The sequence below is a fragment of the Daucus carota genome, chromosome 1 (genome assembly GCF_001625215.2).
Source record: "Daucus carota subsp. sativus chromosome 1, DH1 v3.0, whole genome shotgun sequence".
NCBI lineage: Eukaryota > Viridiplantae > Streptophyta > Magnoliopsida > Apiales > Apiaceae > Daucus > Daucus carota.
Genome location: NC_030381.2, coordinates 36,559,226 through 36,581,868, shown reverse-complemented (window position 1 = coordinate 36,581,868; position 22,643 = coordinate 36,559,226). Strand labels below are relative to the sequence as shown.

The window sequence follows — 22,643 nt, the reverse complement described above, 5'->3', positions numbered from 1 at the left end:
CACATCTTAACATAAACCTGTAATTAATGATATAATATATATAGTGACCCTTAACTGTCCTTGGATCGCAACAGGTTAAAGTATAAAACAAGCCACAACACAACTTTAATTATTACAAACCCAAATCCCAAAATATAAACTTAGATCTTACAAGCTTACACGTCATTTGTGTCTCATTATTCAAACTAATACATATAACAAAAGTCAAGTGCTGCCGATAGCTCTCTCCATCTCTCAGCCTGGAATCCTGGCCTTACCACTAGCCTGAGGATCATCGTTACCAACCTTCTCTGCTTTCACTGGAAAGAACATAGAGTATCGCAAGAGTGAGCTAACAAGCTCAGCAAGTATAACAATATCCATTTAAACATTTATCAAAAGATGATGGAAATCAATATGTAATAGAATCAATCTCAATATCAAAGTTTCTTTTTAGAGTTTCAATTAGAATTGGATATTAAATTTTATTTTTAAAAACCAAAGGTTAGGCTGCTGATCAGTCAGACACTAACCCCGAGCAGGCCCCGCCATGCTCGTTTACTGGATCCAAGGCACACATTGGCCTAAAGTGACCACTCATCTGGTCTGACCATTCATTTGGTCCATTTAAGAAAAACTATCCAATTCTATTATAAATTAGGATGAATAACAATATAATGCAATAAACAGAATCATTAAGAACATGATTAAATTTTGGAGCAGAAACAGAATTCATTTCAGCAATATCTTTAAGATATTCTACAATAAGAATCAGGAATAATTCCACGAATCAAAGGATCAAATATAACATATCTGGATTTCAAGTGAAACAATAGTCATGGTCTGTATGAAAGAAGGTTTCTGGTTTTATTAAAGAATTCACATGTCAGAAGGGTGTTTTCAAGTCCAAAGAAATTAGGTTCTTGAAAAGGAATCACAGTTGTGGGGTGTATGGTATTCCAGGTATGATTGACTTCCAGTCAATTGGTTTGGATATCAAAGGTGTGTCAGAACATTGAAATAAGGTTTATATGGTAATTATCCAAAAAATCTCAAGGTTTGAAGGTTTACAATTGAATAAGGTTTCCAAAATAGATATCAAAGAATCAAGTTAATGGCTCAAGAATCAATGAATGAATAGTTCAAGTGATAGTCAAAGAATCTGGTTGATGGTTTAAGAATCAATGAATTAAACAATTCATGATATGGCTCAATAAGTGTCATGAGTGAATTAGAAAGCTAGCAAAGCAATCACGTCAAGGATCATATATATATAATTGAAGGAAAGTATCAAGGAAACTTGCCTTATACTGACGATTTCAAATTTCAATCGCTCCTGCTCGATATACTATTCTATATCCACTTGCTTTCCCCCTTTAATACGCCTGGCTTCTCTGCTAATCATCACAACTAATTATCAATATGTGATCTCATACTATTCTCATCATCTTACATTCGAAACGGACTTCTATCTACCCTTCGTTTCACCCAAATCCGATTTACGGATCAAAAGATATGTCAAAAACAATTTTATATCAATCACGTAAACACATAACATATCAATCAGATAGCACATAGCACATATCACATAAAATATTTAATACCATATATTTTTCAAAAGAAGTTTGAAGTCAAACGGATTTTTCTGGTATTTATTATGAATTTTTAAACATTTTTCGGAATTAAAACGGATTAAAGAATCATTTTATAAATAATTAATCACTTTTGGATACTCGAAATCAAGTCCGAAATCATTGGAAAACAATTAACGAGCTTCAATCATATTTTAAAATAATATTTTAAAGCTCGAAACTATTTTTCGGAATTTTAAAATCATTTAAAATAATTTAAAATAATTAAATCTAATTAATAAATCAATTAAAATCAATTAATAATTAATTAAAACAATTAATCAATTAATAATTAAATTAATTGACTAATTATAATAATTAATTACTAATTAAAATTAATTAATAATTAAATCAGATTTATTTTTGAATTAATAAATATTTAAAAACAATTTTTGAAATTAAAATAAATGATTTTCGAAATTAAATTTAAATCAAAAATCATTTTTAAAACTTTTTAAAAGTCCAGGGTTTGAATTGAAAGTTTTGGAAACTTCAAGGTTTGAAAAGTAAGACATGAAACTACAGTGTGGAAACTTCACCATCTCCGAAACTTGGGTGACTAAACGGCACTTTTGCCGCCGCCGTCACCCCAGTCGCCGGAGACGGCGAAATCGGCCACCAACGGCCACCAAATGCTCCAGATAGGGAGTACCCAGCCTCCCCAACTCATTCCTGCAATCACCTTCACCAGAAACGGCCGGAATCGACCGTAATCGATCGAAGAAACTCGCCGTCGCCGGCGAGTTTTCTTTGAATCGATTCGTTCGATTCACGAACCTCAGCTACAATATGAAGGTATGTACAAGTTCCTGGAATCACAACCAACATGATGGTATCACCCAATTTCCCTTCTACCTCCAGAATCAGAAAGCCCCAAATTTCAATTGAGAACATTCATCGCGATTTAGAACCCTAATTTCCAATTTCGAACTTTAAACCTAAAATTAACTATGTTACCGACCTCCAAATCATGCATATAATATACCAAAATGATCAGGAGAACATCATCTACAACATACAATCATCAAATCACACAAACAACTTCAAAATCAAAAAGCCCTAATTTAAGCCTATTTAGTTCGAATTTAAATCTCAAAATCCATACCCACCTGATGTTGCTGCAATGATTTTGATGCTAGATTATGATTCTACTTGTTAAAACCTTCAATTTGAGCCCTTGAACACCAAAATCCGAGTCCGATAACGCGTCCAAATCCTCGTTTGAATCTCAAGAACACGAAGAACTCTCTCGGGAATTTCTCGGTTTTAACTGGTTTTATGATTTTCGTAATAAAATAAAGTACAGTTAAGTATATTTATACTTAAGAATAATTAATACCCCTTTGGATCATATATGGCATGAAAATACAAGGTTTAATAGCTTTATACTAATAAAACGGGTCCAATCGGTACCGGTTTTCGAGATAATCATCAAAACGGGGCTTTTTAATCCGTCATTAGTATGCGGGCCCCACTGTCATTATGACAAGATAAGGATGAGAATAAAATATTGTATTTCACGTTTATCGAGACAACTAGATAATTATCTAATACCGAAAAACTCCGCCGGACCGGCTCCAGAGCAAACCGTACTCCGGATCGAAAAAGTCAAAACATGAAAAGTGTCCGGAATGTTCAAATTAGGCTAAAGGTGAATTTTGTTGAAATTTTCGGGAAGTAAAATCTCGGTACCGTTGTAGGTTGACGGTTTTCGAAGAAATCAAATAATTAATAATTAATTAAAATATACATAATTAAATCCGTAAATCAAATATAAGATCATCGGACAATACATAAATCGATATGAAAATATCTAAATAAACTACTGAAATATAAAATTGATATTCCTCAAATTTAATCAAAAATACATAACTAAATTAATAAAACAGGAACCAATTAATTCACAGAAATTCATATAAAATTCATATAATATTCATCAATCATTCAAATAATTACACGGATAATCCCAGATGTTACATCCTTCCCCCCTTAAAAGGATTCTGTCCTCAGAATCGCTTAGGTAAACAAATGAGGGTACTTTTCACGCATATCACTTTCTAACTCCCAGGTTGACTCTTCAACCTTCGGGTTTCTCCACAGTACCCTTACTAAGTTAACTACCTTGTTTCTTAACACCTTCTCTCTCCTATCCAAGATTTCCACTGGCCTTTCTACATATGATAAATCTGCCTCGAGTTCTATCGGCTCATACTCTATCACATGTTTCGAATCTGGATTATACTTCTTAAGCATCGATACATGAAAGACGTTATGAATGTGCTCCATGTGCGGGGGTAACGCCAATTCGTACGCTACTTTGCCTACACGTCTCAAGATTTCAAATGGCCCCACATATCGGGGACTTAGCTTGCCTTTCTTTCCGAATCTGGATAGTCCTTTCCATGGCGACACCTTCAGTAACACTGCTTCTCCGTCTTCAAATTCTACGTTCTTCCGGAATTGATCTGCATAATTTCGTTGACGACTCTGTGCTGCAATTAGTCGTTTCTGAATAATTTCAACTACTTCCTTTGTTTGTTGTATTAGTTCCGGTCCAAGTATCTTGCGTTCTCCGACTTCATCCCAATATACTGGTGATCGACATTTGCGTCCGTAAAGAGCTTCATAAGGAGGCATCCCAATGCTTGCGTGATAACTATTGTTGTATGCAAATTCCACTAAAGGTAGATGCTCGTCCCAATTACCTTTGAAATCGATTGCACAAACACGTAGCATGTCCTCGATCGTCTGAATAGTTCTCTCGCTTTGGCCGTCTGTTTGTGGATGATATGCCGTACTCATATTCAATTTAGTGCCCAAGCATTCCTGAAAACTTTTCCAAAATCTCGAATTAAATCGTGGATCTCTATCTGATACAATGGATACAGGAACTCCATGACGAACTACAATCTCTTTCAAGTACATATGAACTAGTTTATCCAAAGAGAATCTCTCATTGATCGGAAGAAAATGCGCTGACTTGGTTAGTCTATCCACTATAACCCAAATGGCATCATGGTTTGCTTTAGTCCTTGGTAATCCTACAATAAAATCCATAGCAATATGTTCCCACTTCCATTCTGGAATCTCTAAAGGTTGCAATAATCCACTTGGTCTTTGGTGTTCTGCTTTCACTCTTTGACACGTATAACATTTACTTACCCATTCTGCAATCTCTCTTTTCATATCTGGCCACCAATAGTTCTCCTTTAAATCTCTATACATCTTAGTGCTGCCTGGATGAATTGAATACTTAGAATTATGTGCTTCCTGCAAGATGTCATTCTTTAACTCTGTCACCGGTGGAATCCATATCCTGGAAGAAAACCTAAGAATCCCTTGATCATCTTTCTGTGTACATAACTCTTCTCCCACTAACTTGTTTACATCCTGATCCATTACCTCTTCCTGACACTTCTTAATCTTTTCTAATAGCTCTGGTTGGAAGGTCATGGTATACATTGCTATCTTTGATGGTTCATGAATTCTTACCTCAATTTCCAACTTTTGAAACTCTTTATATAATTCCTCTGGCACAGTCAATACGTTTAACCTCTCCTTTCTACTTAAAGCATCCGCTACAACGTTGGCTTTTCCTGGATGATACTTAATCGTACAATCATAATCCTTAATCAACTCTAGCCATCTCCTTTGTCTCATGTTAAGCTCCTTCTGGGTAAAGATGTATTTTAAACTTTTATGATCTGTATAAATCTCACATCTTTCTCCATACAGATAGTGTCTCCATATTTTTAATGCAAATACAATAGCTGCTAACTCCAGATCATGAGTGGGGTACTTCTGTTCATGAGGTTTAAGTTGTCTTGACGCATACGCAATAACTTTATCATGTTGCATCAATACACATCCTAATCCTTTATACGAGGCATCACTATAAATCACAAAATTCCCTTGATCATTTGGAAGGGACAATACTGGTGCTGACACTAATCTCTTCTTCAACTCCTGAAAACTTTCCTCACACTTCTCATTCCATATGAACTTCTCATTCTTTCTAGTTAACTTGGTCAGTGGGGTTGCAATTCTTGAGAAATCCTGTACGAACCTTCTATAATAACCTGCTAACCCCAAGAAACTTCTGATCTCTGTGGGGGTCTTTGGTCTTTCCCAATTCATTATAGCTTCAATCTTCGCTGGATCTACCTTGATTCCTTCACGACTCACTATGTGTCCTAGAAATTGAACTTCTTGTAACCAAAATTCACATTTAGAAAACTTTGCATACAACTTCTCCTTTCTTAATATCTCTAAGGCTGTTCTTAAATGTTCTGCATGCTCCTCAGCTGTCTTAGAATATATCAGAATATCATCTATAAAAACAATCACAAACTTGTCCAAATACTTCTTAAAGACCCTATTCATTAAATCCATAAAAGCTGCTGGTGCATTCGTTAGTCCAAAAGCCATTACTAAAAATTCATAATGACCGTACCTTGTTCTAAAAGCTGTTTTAGGTATATCTTCAGATTTGATTTTGAGCTGATGATATCCCGACCTAATGTCAATCTTAGAAAAATACTCTGCTCCTTTCAACTGGTCAAACAAGTCGTCAATACGGGGTAAAGGATATTTATTCTTGATGGTAAGCTTATTAAGCTCTCTATAATCTATACATAACCTCATACTTCCATCTTTCTTCTTCACAAACAACACTGGTGCTCCCCATGGGGATACACTAGGTCTAATCACTCCCTTCTCCAATAACTCTTGTAATTGTTTGGCCAATTCTTTCATCTCTACTGGTGCCATCCTATACGGGGCTTTAGATATTGGCTCCGTTCCAGGTGCTAAGTCAATTGCAAATTCTATTTCTCTATCTGGAGGAAGTCCTGGTAACTCATCCGGAAACACGTCTGGAAATTCATTCACTACAGGAATATTTTCAAGTTTTACTGGTTCCTGACTTTTATCAATTACATAAGCAATATAGGCTTCGCATCCTTGTCGTAACATTCTCTTTGCTTGGATCATGGTTAAAAATGTCTTTACTTGCTTTTGTCCTTTAAACGTTATTACCTTGTCCTCTGGTGTCATTAATATTACTTTCTTATTTTTACAATCTATTTGTGCACTATGTTTAGACAACCAATCCATCCCTAGAATTACATCAAACTCCCCCAACTTGAAAGGTATCAAGTCGGCACAAAACTTATTTCCTAAAATCTCAATTTCACAATCAGGGCAAACTCGATTAACAGATATACGATCCTGATTAGCTAATTCCACATTCATAACCTCATTCAACAATTCAACCGGACAATTCAACTTATCAACAAAAGCTTGAGAAATAAATGATCTAGTGGCTCCAGAATCAATTAACACCTTGGCATTTATAGAATTTACATTAAGCGTACCTGTCACCACATCGGCATCCTGAATAGCCTCTTTCACTGACATATCAAAGACTCTTGCCCTAGGAGGTTCATTCATTTCTGGAACAGTTCCCATGATTCTAAGTGCATTGCTAGCAGGGGCTGGTGTCTTACAGTCCTTAGCCATGTGTCCTGGCTTTCCACATTTAAAACATGTATATCCTATGGCTGGAATCTTACTTGTTGAGCCTTTATTGGTCTGATCCTTTATTGCTGGCTGGTTCTGACATTCTCTAGAGTAGTGTCCTTTCTGATTGCATCTAAAACATACCACATTCAGTTTATTACATACTCCTCCATGTCTCTTGCCACACGTTTGACATTCTGACATTGAAAACCTTTGTTGATTGGCCTGACTTCCCGTAAGAAAACGTCCTCCTTGTCCACCACTGCCTATTTTCTTAAAATTAGGATTTCCTCCTGCTTGAAACTTCCCTTTCTTCTGGAACCTCCCTTGATGAGAGGATCCTCCTCTATTGTCTGGCTTTCTCTTCTTATCCTCCTTAGACTTCTGAAACAACTCATTCTCAGCCTCCGCAATCATTGCCTTCTCAACCACTGCCGCATACGTCTCTAATTGCAAAATAGCTAACTTGCTTCTAATCCAAGGCTTCAGACCTTGTTGGAACCTTTTTGCTTTCTGCCTATCGGTCTCTACATACGTTGGCACAAACCTAGCCAATTCCGCAAACTTATTCTCATATTCCACCACAGACATATTTCCTTGTTTCAACTCTAAAAAGTTCAACTCCATTTGATCTTGAAGAAACCTAGGAAAATACTTTTCTAAAAACAATTCCTTAAACCTCTCCCAAGTCATCTCAACTGTACCTTCCATATTCTTCACAGATTCCCACCAATACGTTGCTTCATTCTTTAAGTAATGACTGGCGAACTTTGTTTTCTGATTCTCACTTGCTGGAACTAGTGCAAAACACTTTTCCATTTCTTTTAGCCATGTTTGGGCTGCAACAGGATCTGCTGAGCCCCTAAACTCTGGAGGATTAACTGCCTGAAAAGTTTTAAAAGTTACCCTAGGATTCTCTTGATGTTGCTGTTGTCGGGTAAGATGAGCAGTTTGTTGAGCCAAAATTTGAATGAGTTGGGCCACAGCAGGATCTACTGGGCCTATATTGACATTCTGGTTATCATTGTTATCATTGATGCTGTTGGTGCCTTCAGGATCACTGTTGGCACGAGTATGTCTTGTTGGAGGCATTCTGTAAAGAAGAAACAATTTACTTAGTCGTTTTAAATCAAATTCTCTTTTTAGAAAAGGTTTTTAAGAAAACAGAATTATACATTTTTGAAAACATTTTTGAGATTATTTAACTAAATAAATTGCATGCTTCCTTACAGAATGTAAAGCAATAAAAGAAAGGTTGCAATATTATCACATGAGTTTATGATCGGTACTGAAAGTAAAGTAAAGTAAAGCAAGTGCGATAAAGTAAAGGACAAGACTGTAAAGTAAAAGATGCTGATATATATAAGTCAGTGCTGGAGATACAAGCGTCAAGCGCTTTATCAAAAGTAAAGTACAACAACAGCAACAACAAGGCTATCATCTAGTCATCTCAGCTAGTCTATATATATATGTCAAAATCGGCTGATGACCATCACAACATACCCATCATCTGGCCAGCTCCGCTAGTCTATATGTACATGTCAAAATCTGCTGACCTGATACAACTACTCACTATGCTGCATCATACACACTACTCACTATAGTACTGATCATCTCCAACATCTAATACACTCCAGACCTATGGAAAGTCTGGTCCTCCGAGAATCTCCAGCTGCTCCAGGACCCAATTAGCCCAAACTACAATATCCCTAGGGGTACCAAACTCCGAAGTGGCGCCATGTAGTCTCGCTGCTGCAATCCTCCGGAAAACAAAGATATCCTCTCTCAACTGTCTCTCTCCCCTGTTAGGATCTAAATCCCTCATCGTCTGTGTCAACTCTCTAATCTGGCCCAACAGCTCCTCTCTCTCCATCAAAAGTGCCTGATAGTAGTGATAGGGTACTGAAAGAGGGGAACACGGATAAGAGGGTCCAACACCTGAAAATCCTGAAGACTCATGCTCTGGTGGGGGTCCACGGATAGGAGGTCGCATAATAGGAGCAGGTGGGGGCATCTCAGGTGCAAGTGGGAGTATAGCCCTAAGCGGTACAGCTGCAATAGGGGTCTGTCCACTATGAGGGTATCCAGGTGGACGTGAAGGTCCAGCTACAGGTGGGGGTGTAAGTGCCCTGGGTGGAGATATAGGTACAACTCCTGGACGAGGTGGAAGTCCCTCAACTGTCGACTCTGAATGATCAGAATGAACCGGGGTACTGGGGCCTGACATGTCTGATAGTCTGAGAATCAACATAAACAAACACGTATCAAAATCTGTATCTACTAACAACATCAATCCTAAATCTATTACGAATAATCCTCAACCTCTCAACGTTCTATCTACCTATCACTCATTTCTAATCCTAAACTTCTACCCAACCTAACAATCTAGGCTTGTTTCATTGACTTAAACCTGTCGCTCTGATACCAACCTGTGGCGCCCTCCAAACCCGGGTCAGAAGTTTGGGGTCCACATCTTAACATAAACCTGTAATTAATGATATAATATATATAGTGACCCTTAACTGTCCTTGGATCGCAACAGGTTAAAGTATAAAACAAGCCACAACACAACTTTAATTATTACAAACCCAAATCCCAAAATATAAACTTAGATCTTACAAGCTTACACGTCATTTGTGTCTCATTATTCAAACTAATACATATAACAAAAGTCAAGTGCTGCCGATAGCTCTCTCCATCTCTCAGCCTGGAATCCTGGCCTTACCACTAGCCTGAGGATCATCGTTACCAACCTTCTCTGCTTTCACTGGAAAGAACATAGAGTATCGCAAGAGTGAGCTAACAAGCTCAGCAAGTATAACAATATCCATTTAAACATTTATCAAAAGATGATGGAAATCAATATGTAATAGAATCAATCTCAATATCAAAGTTTCTTTTTAGAGTTTCAATTAGAATTGGATATTAAATTTTATTTTTAAAAACCAAAGGTTAGGCTGCTGATCAGTCAGACACTAACCCCGAGCAGGCCCCGCCATGCTCGTTTACTGGATCCAAGGCACACATTGGCCTAAAGTGACCACTCATCTGGTCTGACCATTCATTTGGTCCATTTAAGAAAAACTATCCAATTCTATTATAAATTAGGATGAATAACAATATAATGCAATAAACAGAATCATTAAGAACATGATTAAATTTTGGAGCAGAAACAGAATTCATTTCAGCAATATCTTTAAGATATTCTACAATAAGAATCAGGAATAATTCCACGAATCAAAGGATCAAATATAACATATCTGGATTTCAAGTGAAACAATAGTCATGGTCTGTATGAAAGAAGGTTTCTGGTTTTATTAAAGAATTCACATGTCAGAAGGGTGTTTTCAAGTCCAAAGAAATTAGGTTCTTGAAAAGGAATCACAGTTGTGGGGTGTATGGTATTCCAGGTATGATTGACTTCCAGTCAATTGGTTTGGATATCAAAGGTGTGTCAGAACATTGAAATAAGGTTTATATGGTAATTATCCAAAAAATCTCAAGGTTTGAAGGTTTACAATTGAATAAGGTTTCCAAAATAGATATCAAAGAATCAAGTTAATGGCTCAAGAATCAATGAATGAATAGTTCAAGTGATAGTCAAAGAATCTGGTTGATGGTTTAAGAATCAATGAATTAAACAATTCATGATATGGCTCAATAAGTGTCATGAGTGAATTAGAAAGCTAGCAAAGCAATCACGTCAAGGATCATATATATATAATTGAAGGAAAGTATCAAGGAAACTTGCCTTATACTGACGATTTCAAATTTCAATCGCTCCTGCTCGATATACTATTCTATATCCACTTGCTTTCCCCCTTTAATACGCCTGGCTTCTCTGCTAATCATCACAACTAATTATCAATATGTGATCTCATACTATTCTCATCATCTTACATTCGAAACGGACTTCTATCTACCCTTCGTTTCACCCAAATCCGATTTACGGATCAAAAGATATGTCAAAAACAATTTTATATCAATCACGTAAACACATAACATATCAATCAGATAGCACATAGCACATATCACATAAAATATTTAATACCATATATTTTTCAAAAGAAGTTTGAAGTCAAACGGATTTTTCTGGTATTTATTATGAATTTTTAAACATTTTTCGGAATTAAAACGGATTAAAGAATCATTTTATAAATAATTAATCACTTTTGGATACTCGAAATCAAGTCCGAAATCATTGGAAAACAATTAACGAGCTTCAATCATATTTTAAAATAATATTTTAAAGCTCGAAACTATTTTTCGGAATTTTAAAATCATTTAAAATAATTTAAAATAATTAAATCTAATTAATAAATCAATTAAAATCAATTAATAATTAATTAAAACAATTAATCAATTAATAATTAAATTAATTGACTAATTATAATAATTAATTACTAATTAAAATTAATTAATAATTAAATCAGATTTATTTTTGAATTAATAAATATTTAAAAACAATTTTTGAAATTAAAATAAATGATTTTCGAAATTAAATTTAAATCAAAAATCATTTTTAAAACTTTTTAAAAGTCCAGGGTTTGAATTGAAAGTTTTGGAAACTTCAAGGTTTGAAAAGTAAGACATGAAACTACAGTGTGGAAACTTCACCATCTCCGAAACTTGGGTGACTAAACGGCACTTTTGCCGCCGCCGTCACCCCAGTCGCCGGAGACGGCGAAATCGGCCACCAACGGCCACCAAATGCTCCAGATAGGGAGTACCCAGCCTCCCCAACTCATTCCTGCAATCACCTTCACCAGAAACGGCCGGAATCGACCGTAATCGATCGAAGAAACTCGCCGTCGCCGGCGAGTTTTCTTTGAATCGATTCGTTCGATTCACGAACCTCAGCTACAATATGAAGGTATGTACAAGTTCCTGGAATCACAACCAACATGATGGTATCACCCAATTTCCCTTCTACCTCCAGAATCAGAAAGCCCCAAATTTCAATTGAGAACATTCATCGCGATTTAGAACCCTAATTTCCAATTTCGAACTTTAAACCTAAAATTAACTATGTTACCGACCTCCAAATCATGCATATAATATACCAAAATGATCAGGAGAACATCATCTACAACATACAATCATCAAATCACACAAACAACTTCAAAATCAAAAAGCCCTAATTTAAGCCTATTTAGTTCGAATTTAAATCTCAAAATCCATACCCACCTGATGTTGCTGCAATGATTTTGATGCTAGATTATGATTCTACTTGTTAAAACCTTCAATTTGAGCCCTTGAACACCAAAATCCGAGTCCGATAACGCGTCCAAATCCTCGTTTGAATCTCAAGAACACGAAGAACTCTCTCGGGAATTTCTCGGTTTTAACTGGTTTTATGATTTTCGTAATAAAATAAAGTACAGTTAAGTATATTTATACTTAAGAATAATTAATACCCCTTTGGATCATATATGGCATGAAAATACAAGGTTTAATAGCTTTATACTAATAAAACGGGTCCAATCGGTACCGGTTTTCGAGATAATCATCAAAACGGGGCTTTTTAATCCGTCATTAGTATGCGGGCCCCACTGTCATTATGACAAGATAAGGATGAGAATAAAATATTGTATTTCACGTTTATCGAGACAACTAGATAATTATCTAATACCGAAAAACTCCGCCGGACCGGCTCCAGAGCAAACCGTACTCCGGATCGAAAAAGTCAAAACATGAAAAGTGTCCGGAATGTTCAAATTAGGCTAAAGGTGAATTTTGTTGAAATTTTCGGGAAGTAAAATCTCGGTACCGTTGTAGGTTGACGGTTTTCGAAGAAATCAAATAATTAATAATTAATTAAAATATACATAATTAAATCCGTAAATCAAATATAAGATCATCGGACAATACATAAATCGATATGAAAATATCTAAATAAACTATATTTTGTACTGAACATATAAAAATTGATATTCCTCAAATTTAATCAAAAATACATAACTAAATTAATAAAACAGGAACCAATTAATTCACAGAAATTCATATAAAATTCATATAATATTCATCAATCATTCAAATAATTACACGGATAATCCCAGATGTTACAATTGGAAAGTTCTCTCGGAAGAGAACATAATCCAAGCATAACCCGCCACGAACACGTAGCCGAGCCTCACTCAAATTGGTGCTCAAAATGACAAATTTCCAACAGGTGGCCTTAGGCGAATCAAATTTTTGAGGCCTATTTTCGCAAAAAATAAAATAAAATTTGACATATGCTTTTCCTTTTAACAATATTATACTATAGTTTTTTAATATTTCATAATTCTTTGTTTCATCCTAAATTTTTTTATTAAAACAATTGTTTATAAATTGGTAGAAAATATATTGTGTAAATAATTGATATATCTAATTAAATATGAAGATAAATATTTTACTATTTAAATAATTTCACTGTAGATAGTTATGTAGTTATAATGAAATTTGTGAATTTAATTTAATTTTGATATTTATTGACATTTTAGCAAAATATAAAAGTTAAATTTTCAAACAAGTACAGAAATTATAAAATTAACTATTAATTAGTTTTAATAAATAGTAATTAGAATTTTACAAATATATTACAATAAAGCAAATTAAGTAATTTTAATTCTATGTTTTATAAATTTAAAATAGCATTAAAACTACAAATATTGAAAACTGAAAATTTGATAATTCATAAATACAATTATATAATTGAAAGTACAACTACAATAGAAAAACCGAACTTAAGAAATTATAATTAGTCACATTAATATAAAAATTTTATTTTTGTAAATCTCATTCATAAATAAAATCATTATTTTTTATAATAAGATATAATTTTAATTATATATATATAACTAGAGGCCTTGTGTAACCAAAATTATATTTTTTGGAGTTTTCAAATATAAGCATATATATTTTTTTCCAATTTTGAAATTACAATGAAAATATATATATAATTTTTGGGGCCTTCAAATATTGGGGGCTTAGGCCACCGCCTAAATGGCCTGTATGGTGCGCCGGCCCTGCTTTTCATTACCTGCTAGATTAAGATCCCCTGGAGATTCCTACGCATCTTGTCCTCAAGCACATTTACAACGTCTAGTTTGATAATGAATAGTATGAATCTTCAGGGCTAATATCTCTTGGCAGCACTCCAGTAATATTGGTTAAAAATGGTTGATTAAATGAATATATAAAATAATATGTGAAATTTGTAAGATAAGCAAGATAGTTTGTTTTGGATCCTCAAGCACATCCTCAAGGAAAACCCCATAATGAATAATCGTATGAATCATCTTCAGCGGGCTAATATTTCTTGATATATAGCACTCCAATAATATTGGTTAAAAATGATTGATTAAATCGATATATAAGATATTATGTAACATTAGTAAAACAAGTAAGATATTTTATTTCGATTATACTAGTTACTAGCTTAATATTGACTAAAAATGGTTGATTAAATTGATATATAAGATATTATGTAACATTAGTAAAACAAGTATGATATTTTATTTCGATTATACTAATTACTAGCTTATGACTCGATTTATAACATTTATAATTTCATTATCTATATTTCAAATTTAATTAAAATACAAACTGATCATGACAATTTTTTAAATATTTTGACTTAATTGATAATAAAAAAGTTTATTAAAACATGTTATATATTAAAGAGACCCGTAGAATAATACCGATCGACTGATAAAATTTCGACCAATAAAATAATTAATATTTCAGTTTTAAAATAATAAAAATAATATAAAGTATAATATAAATAGATAGTATAGATCTATGATATTAGTTTTAGAATGGTAACATGGAGTAATTAATTAAAAATAACATTAATGTATTTAGTTGAAACATATCATCAGTTATATAATAATAATTAATATTTTCTTTTTTACTGTATGATATGTGTTATTTTTAGAAAATCGATTTCTTAGTTAGAAATCTGGAAACGAAAATGACATTTGAAAACTGGAACTTGAAATCAGGAATTCGGTTGCATATGAAGTTGCAAAAGAGGTTGCAACACGGTTGGCGCCGCCTGGAGTTGCAGATGAGGTTGCAAAAGTTGCAAACAGTATTTTTGAAAAAAAAAATTTATGAAAAGGTATTTTTAAAAATAATTCTGAAAGGTAGTATTTTTGAAAACAATAAAAGAAAAGGTAGGTAGTTTTGTAGATTTCCCTTAAAAAAAATGGGCAAAGTTAAAAATTGGATACGCTATTTTTTGTGTCAAGCTAAAAATTGGCGTACTCTATTTTTTGTGTCAAGCTAAAAATTGGCGTACGCTTTCGCTGTGTCCACAGAGGATAATAACTCTGCACCACCACACCACACAACTATAATCTCCTGTTCCCTTAAAACTAATTCAAACATTTCACTATTTATCTTCTCGATAATGGAGACTACTGCAACAATGGCCTCAACTTCCAATCTCCTCTCCAGTTTCCCGATCCGTCCGGCTAAAATTTCCGGCACCGGCACCGGCGCTGCTTCATTGTTTTCTCCGCCGCCGTCGAGGAATTCAATACGGAAGCTTCTATTTCGCAGCAACAACAGAAGCTTCTCGAATTCAGGGTCTCGGAGCAGTAGGAGATTGTCGATTACTTGCGGCGGTGTTATGGAGATCGGCGAGGCTCAGTTTTCTGATGTTGTATTGAAGTCTGATCGTCCGGTTCTCGTTGAATTTGTTGCCACTTGGTGTGGTCCTTGCCGACTGATTTCTCCGGTTATCGAATGGGCGGCTAAGGTTTGATTCTACTATATTTGATTTCATTGAATTAGAGGCTTGTATAAATTACAGTTTTCTCAATTGATTGTCTAATTACTGTGATGATGATATGATAGAGAATGTGTAATGTTGTGTCGGTATGAATTTGATTGAAATGATTAAATTTACCTGAATTTCAAAGTTAGGCCAATTGCTAAATAAGTACCTTATTTTGTTTGTTGAACTAGTATGATTGATCAAAATTGTTGACTTATGTACGATCTCTATCTTAATTTTTTGCTTCTTGTTTGCTTTTGGAAACAACATTCTAATTAAACCATGTCCAACATGTGCGAATATTGAAATGGTGGGTGAGGTGAAAGATAAATGATAATAAGTGAAAATGACATATAGATATTAGGAAGTTTATAGGATATAGAAAGTATTTTGTGAAGTGGTTGATATACGGGTGAAAACATATGTTACTCGAAATCTTCATTTTGCCTTAAAGTACACGTGTTGGACACTCGACATTCGGACATGGACACTTGTATTATGACACTTATTTTAGGCCAAAAACACGTCCATTTTTCAAAATATTACCGAGTCTTTAAGCGAGGTCCGAATAATATAGGTGAAAACTTAAGAGTATATGGTTCTACCCAGAGAAATGTGAAGAAGTGTATAAGTTCTTAAGTTTTGTTATTTTGTAGTTTTTGTATTTTGTATAAAGACAATAGATGATTTTGATTTAATAAAGTACCATTATTAATTGCGATGAAGAACAAATAATATTTACTAGAATTACAATCATACCAATATAACTATCAAGTACTATTTACTAGTCTTTGTGGACAATTTCTTTTCACTGTCTGCGTGGCTTCTTTTTTTCTACATATTGTCTGTTAAATTATGTTTAATGTTCAAAACATAATATTCTCAAGTGAAAATGATTGAAATTCAGTATGCAGACTATATGTCTAATTATATCAGCAACAAAGATGGTCTCAAGTAGAATCATGAGACTCTTAACAAATGTACATGCACGAGTGTTCTTTACTATGATTTTTAGTAATTTTATATAATTTTCAAGATTTTGCTCACAGGATTCTAATCTTATTTATTACTCCCTCCGTCCCCGCCCATTTCTTTACAATATTCTTTCAACTGTTTGACACACATTTTAAGGTGTATATAAAATATAGTTTCATAGTTTAATTTTAAAGTTTCTTTTTTTGTATAAAACTTTAAACATTAAACTTTTATTCAAAAGAAAAAAATTGAAATAATTTATGAAACTATATTGCATAGGAGCATTAAAATGTGTATCAAACTCTTTGCCCCTACTATAAACAATTGGAGGGGACTGAGGGAGTAGTATCTTTTATAGATATTATAATATAAATATTGTAATATGCTCTTGACGGGATTCGAACACTAAACCTTTAATAGTGTCTTAGATAGTGATTTTGTAAAAAAAATTCAATCCAACAGTTCTAATATATTTGATTAAGGGGGCGTTTGGATATTGAGTGTAAATGAGAATGAAGGGTATGGGATTGAAGGATATGGGAATGGATCCCGGTGGAGTGTAAGGAATGATTTACCCTCCAAGTGGGATTGGGGTTTTCATTCCATGTCATAAAATTGCTAATCCAAACACCAACACAGGGGTCATTAACCATAAACCAAACGCCTCCTAAGTAATTTAATGGTTATAATGCACTGTATCGGACTACAAACTAACAATCAAACTTTTGCATGTATAGCTTTAATATTATAGTATAGATAGTATAGTCATATATATAGGGTCCTATCATAATTTGAAAAAACACTAGGAGTCCAGGTTACTTGAGAAGAGGCTTTGTTGAATTATAGGTTACTCACATGCAATGGAATTTATATTAAACTTGTTTAGTGTTTACAATGAGGAACAAGATTGCTTACTGCTGTTATCTTCAACCTTTTCCTCACCTTATTAGGAAGTTATTTTTCTATATTTAGTATTTACACTGTAACACAGTCAAAGGTTTGCCATGACATGTGTATATTATGATGTCAAAACTTATTCTATTATGAGATTCTGTAATCGAACTAGTCTTTGCTCATCTTGCTCGAGTGATTCTTGAGTTGCTAGGTATATTATCATTATCTCCTTGACTCAAAATATAATCTTATAAAGTGAGAACAAATGAAATTGTGGTACGTCTGTCGAATTATATCTACAACAAAAACTGTCTCAAGTGGAAATGTTAGACTGTTAAAAAATATATATTTGTATGGAGTTATATACCTGAGTTGGGAAGTCGGGCTACTGACGCCAACATAAAAAAGTTTTAAAATCGAACATGAGATTTCTACCGGGTACCATCATAATTTAAGAGAACAATCTGAATTATGTAATGCCTAATAATTATGTGATGAAATGTGAGCAAAATGCTAACGTAAACTTGAACTGTTTAGGAAGTAGTAAACTAGAAAATTGTTTGTTGGACGCATATATGGGAAGTAGAACTTCCTGGGTACACAATGTAGGAAGTTGCTTACTCAGCCTTCTTGTGATTTACACTTCCTAGCAAGTTTAAAATTTATAGGTCACAGCCAAACAAATTTGTCTACTTAGGAACTTGATAAAGGAATTAAATAGCTATGTATTGTAACTTCCTATGGAAGTAAATAATTACATGCAACGAAACTAGCACTTAGTATAATCTACAATGCTTTTACGTCAAACCATCATTTTATACATAAAAAGTGCTGTATTTAAGCTATGTAAGCAAGCTGAGGCCTTTGGTTACTGCAGCTAGTATCTCTTGCTAGAGTTTGGAGAGAATATCTTAAAGATACACTTAGGTTGAGAAGAGAATTGAATGAAATTTGTACTCATTCTATTCTCACCAAGTGAACACAACTTTATACCTTGCTACTACTTCCTAAGTATATGAGAGCAAGTTTATATCTAGCTAGTTGCTTCTTGGTCTAAGTTCGGCTAGCATGCACAGATGCACTTTTTAAGTGTTAAGACAGAATATATTAGCTACTTAAGCCCAGCGGATTCTTGGTTTAACCCTGTGCTAACATTGGATTTTTAAACCTTGTGACAGAATATATTAGCTCTTTAAGCTGAAGAAATATATGGATCCAAAGAGAATGGACATTGTTTTAAGTCATCCCTTTGCAACTTTCTCGTATCCTGCTATATGTTTCTTTCAGTTTGCTTTTAATATGCTATTATGCTTCACAAACTCTTGTACAAACTTGACGTTCTTTATAATTTACAGGAATATGAAGAACAGATATTGGTTGTAAAGATTGATCATGACTCGAACCCTCAACTAATTGGAGAGTACAAGGTTTATGGACTGCCGGCTTTGATTTTATTTAAAAATGGGAAAGAAATATCCGAGAGCAGGAGGGAAGGGGCAATTACAAAAGCCAAAATAAAGGAGTATCTTGATGCATTCCTGGAGTCTGTATCAGTACCCTAGTTTTGTTAATATTGTTACAAATAAATATTGAAGCTGGTAAAATATGTTTTGTTTATTAAATTATTCTCACAGTAAAATGAGGCCTCTGGGTAATATAGATATCTGTATATCTTGGTATCAGCAATATGTATCCATGTAAGATTGCATGATCAGAGGAATAGTTTATGCAATGCAAATACGTTCTTTGTAAATCACCGTTATATATTTTCTTAGTCATTCCATTTTGTTTTATAGATCATTTTGACTTTTGACAAATATGTTTAGGTGCTTTGGCCACGTATCAAACATGATTATTATTATTATTAAATTCTCTATTCATGTAAAAAATTTATGTAACACCGCATTGAACACTTCTCAATTATTTATTTTTAAGAATATGATGTAAACTTTTTTTAAGACAACTAAATCCTTATATTGAGAAAAAAATAACACAACACACTCAATGTTATCATTAACGAACTTTGTTTATTTGTCAGAATATATTTTCCATAAAAATGTTTCCTCTCTTTCTGACATTTGTCTACCTTGCACAAGTTAAACAAATTTGGAAAAAATCAGAACTTTTGAAAATATTTGCTTCCAAAAAGTTAAAATATTTGTTGCAGAACTTAAATTATATTGAAAGATGACAAGATATTTTGAAAAATAATTTTATTTTAAATATCACATTTCATTGATTTCATAAACATTCTAATGAAAACTATATTTAAAAAACTCTTCGATGAAGGAGAGATCCCGCCAGGCCAGCGATGAATCTTTAACATTGCTCATCATTAGACAACCTGTTTATCAGACCTTCTCTTCAATGAAATCCCATACAATGGCTCTGATCAGCACTTGCAAGAGCATGAAATCTGTCAAGCAAATTCATGCCAAAATAATTACAGATGATTTATTTTTTCCATATCAAACTTCTATGGCACTCTCAAAGTTAATGAGCTTCTGTGCTATTTCACCACATGGAAGCTTAGACTATGCTAAAAGTATTTTCAATGACCAAAAGAACCCACATATATCATTCTACAATATAATTATCAGAGGGCTGTCATTAAATAAAGAGCCTCTTGAGGCTGTTTTGTTGTACCAAAAGATTCTTGAAAATGGGTTGCAACCTAATAATTTTACTTACCCATTTGTGATTAAAGCTTGTTGTGAATCATCAGTGACTAAGTGTGGTGTTTTGGTTCATACCCATGTTGTGAAATTTGGTTTAGAGTGTGATTCTTATATACAAAGTTCATTGATTTATTTGTATGTGGCTAGGGAGGCTTTGGGTGATGCTAAGAAAGTGTTTGATGTGTGTTCTGGGGAAGATACTGTTTGTTGGAATGGTATGATTGATGGGTATGTGAAATCTGGTGACATGATGCTTGCTAAGGAAGTTTTCGAAAGGATGGTGTGTAGGGATGTGATTTCTTGGAATACTATGATTAATGGGTATGGGATTGTTGGTGAGATTGAAGAAGCAAAGAGGCTGTTTGATGATATGCCTGTGAGGAATATAGTGTCATGGAATACGATGTTGTCAGCATATGTGAAATGTGCGGAAGTTGAGGATGCGCTTAAATTGTTTCATGAGATGCCATATAGGGATGTTATATCTTGGAATGCTATGTTAGCTTGTTATGCACAGACCGGAAAGTCGAATGAAGCTCTTGCGTTATTTGATGACATGAAGAGGGCGGGAATAAGGCCGACTGAAGCTACTGTGGTTAGCCTTTTATCAGCCTGTGGTCATTTAGGTGCATTGGATCAAGGGTTGCGATTTCATTTGTGTATCAGAGAAAATAAAATTGAGATCAACTCCGCTGTAGGTACTGCATTGGTGGACATGTATGCTAAGTGTGGTAGCATTGCTAATGCTTCGAAAGTCTTCTATTCAATGAAATCCAAAGATATTCTTGCGTGGAACACTATTATAACTGGCATGGCTATGCACGGCCATGTTAAAGAGGCTCAACAACTTTTTAAGGAAATGGAAGAAGATAATGTAGCTCCAGATGATATAACGTTTGTCGCAATGCTCAGTGCTTTCCGCCATGCTGGAATGGTAGAGGAAGGCCAAAAGCTATTGGCTAGTATGAGTAATGTTTATGGTATCGAACCCAAGGTTGAGCATTATGGATCTCTTATTGACCTCCTTGCTCGGACCGGGAAGGTGCGAGATGCCTTGGATCTTATTAAGACTATGCCCATGGAGCCCAATGCTTGTGCATGGGGTGCATTGCTTGGCGGCTGCAGGATTTATGGAAATGCTGAAATGGGTCAACAAGTTGGAAAGCACCTCATCGATCTCCAGCCAGAGCATAGTGGCCGGTATTTAAAAATTTTATATGCACTTGAAACAAGTTAAAGAAAATATAATCAGTGAATAGAATTGAAACTTTTAAGTTAATATAGATAACCTGCAAAGAGAATTAACTGAGATAATGTTGCATACTTATAATATTTATGTGCATCATATAAGTAAATGCCATTTTCTGCTCTTGATTTGTAATATTAAAGTATTTTGTTTTCTCTTTGCAGCTATGTACTTCTCTCAAACATATATGCTGCAGCAAAACGTTGGGATGATGTCAAGAAGGTGAGAAATCATATGAAAGTCAAGGGCATTAAAAAGGTTCCAGGAGCAAGTGTGATAGAATTGAAGGGAACTGTGCACAGATTTGTTGCAGGAGATTGGTCTCACCCAGAATCGAAACAAATTCATGAAAAGTGGGTTGAGATATCGACACAGCTACAGATTACTGATGGATATGCACCGGATACAGATCAAGTCTTACTGGATATACAAGAGGAGGAGAAAGAGAATGCTTTATCTGTTCATAGTGAAAAGCTGGCCATTGCATACGGATTTCTACACCTTGGTTCACATGAAGCCATCAGAATTGTCAAGAACCTCAGAGTTTGTAGAGATTGTCACGATGTCACAAAGCTGATTTCTAGACATTATGGCCGAGAAATTATTGTAAGGGACAGGAACCGTTTTCACCACTTTAAAGATGGTGTCTGTTCTTGCAAGGATTTCTGGTAGATAAGGATGTAAAAGAATGATGCCGCTTTTTTACGGGACAGATAGATAACAAGGGAGGTGATGATTTAAATTTCATTCACCAATGAAGTGACAGACAAATAAGTAAATATGTTTCCTACTTTTTGCGAATTATTCATCTTCTTTTTCTTGGTGATGAATATATCTTTAGCAGATTATGCACTGTTTCCCCCCCTTCATTGTCTTATCCTTGCTAATATTCCATCAAGTGTATCTTACCGGAACCTTTAACCAGGTTAACTTTCCCATTGTACACTACCCTT

General features: G+C 34.3%; 4 protein-coding genes across 6 annotated transcripts in view; 3 read left to right on the top strand and 1 right to left on the bottom strand.

The window, feature by feature from the left end:
- Window positions 1–22,643, top strand: part of LOC108209902 (large ribosomal subunit protein eL42) — a 91,850-nt gene that overhangs the window by 5,695 nt on the left and 63,512 nt on the right. The window lies entirely within an intron of this gene.
- LOC135150871 (uncharacterized) lies at window positions 8,492–12,554 on the bottom strand. 3 transcript variants are annotated; one of them, XM_064088421.1, is made up of 2 exons: window positions 12,318–12,554; window positions 8,492–9,367 (listed from the first exon to the last, which is right to left on the bottom strand). In XM_064088421.1, exon 2 carries the CDS (start codon window positions 9,355–9,357, stop codon window positions 8,770–8,772), a length of 588 nt encoding a protein of 195 aa, XP_063944491.1. In that variant the 5' UTR covers window positions 9,358–9,367; window positions 12,318–12,554; the 3' UTR covers window positions 8,492–8,769. The 3 variants fall into 3 exon arrangements, 1 of the variants encoding a protein (XP_063944491.1); XR_010289317.1 differs by lacking the exon at window positions 8,492–9,367 and adding an exon at window positions 10,017–10,974; XR_010289316.1 differs by lacking the exon at window positions 8,492–9,367 and adding an exon at window positions 10,017–10,971.
- On the top strand, window positions 15,372–19,561 carry LOC108209556 (thioredoxin X, chloroplastic). Its single transcript, XM_017380523.2, has 2 exons — window positions 15,372–15,879; window positions 19,122–19,561. Exons 1-2 carry the CDS (start codon window positions 15,529–15,531, stop codon window positions 19,326–19,328), a joined length of 558 nt encoding a protein of 185 aa, XP_017236012.1. The 5' UTR covers window positions 15,372–15,528; the 3' UTR covers window positions 19,329–19,561.
- On the top strand, window positions 20,041–22,542 carry LOC108221992 (pentatricopeptide repeat-containing protein At1g08070, chloroplastic). Its single transcript, XM_017395870.2, has 2 exons — window positions 20,041–21,644; window positions 21,855–22,542. The coding sequence occupies exons 1-2, from the start codon at window positions 20,050–20,052 to the stop codon at window positions 22,360–22,362; spliced, it is 2,103 nt and encodes a 700-aa protein (XP_017251359.1). The 5' UTR covers window positions 20,041–20,049; the 3' UTR covers window positions 22,363–22,542.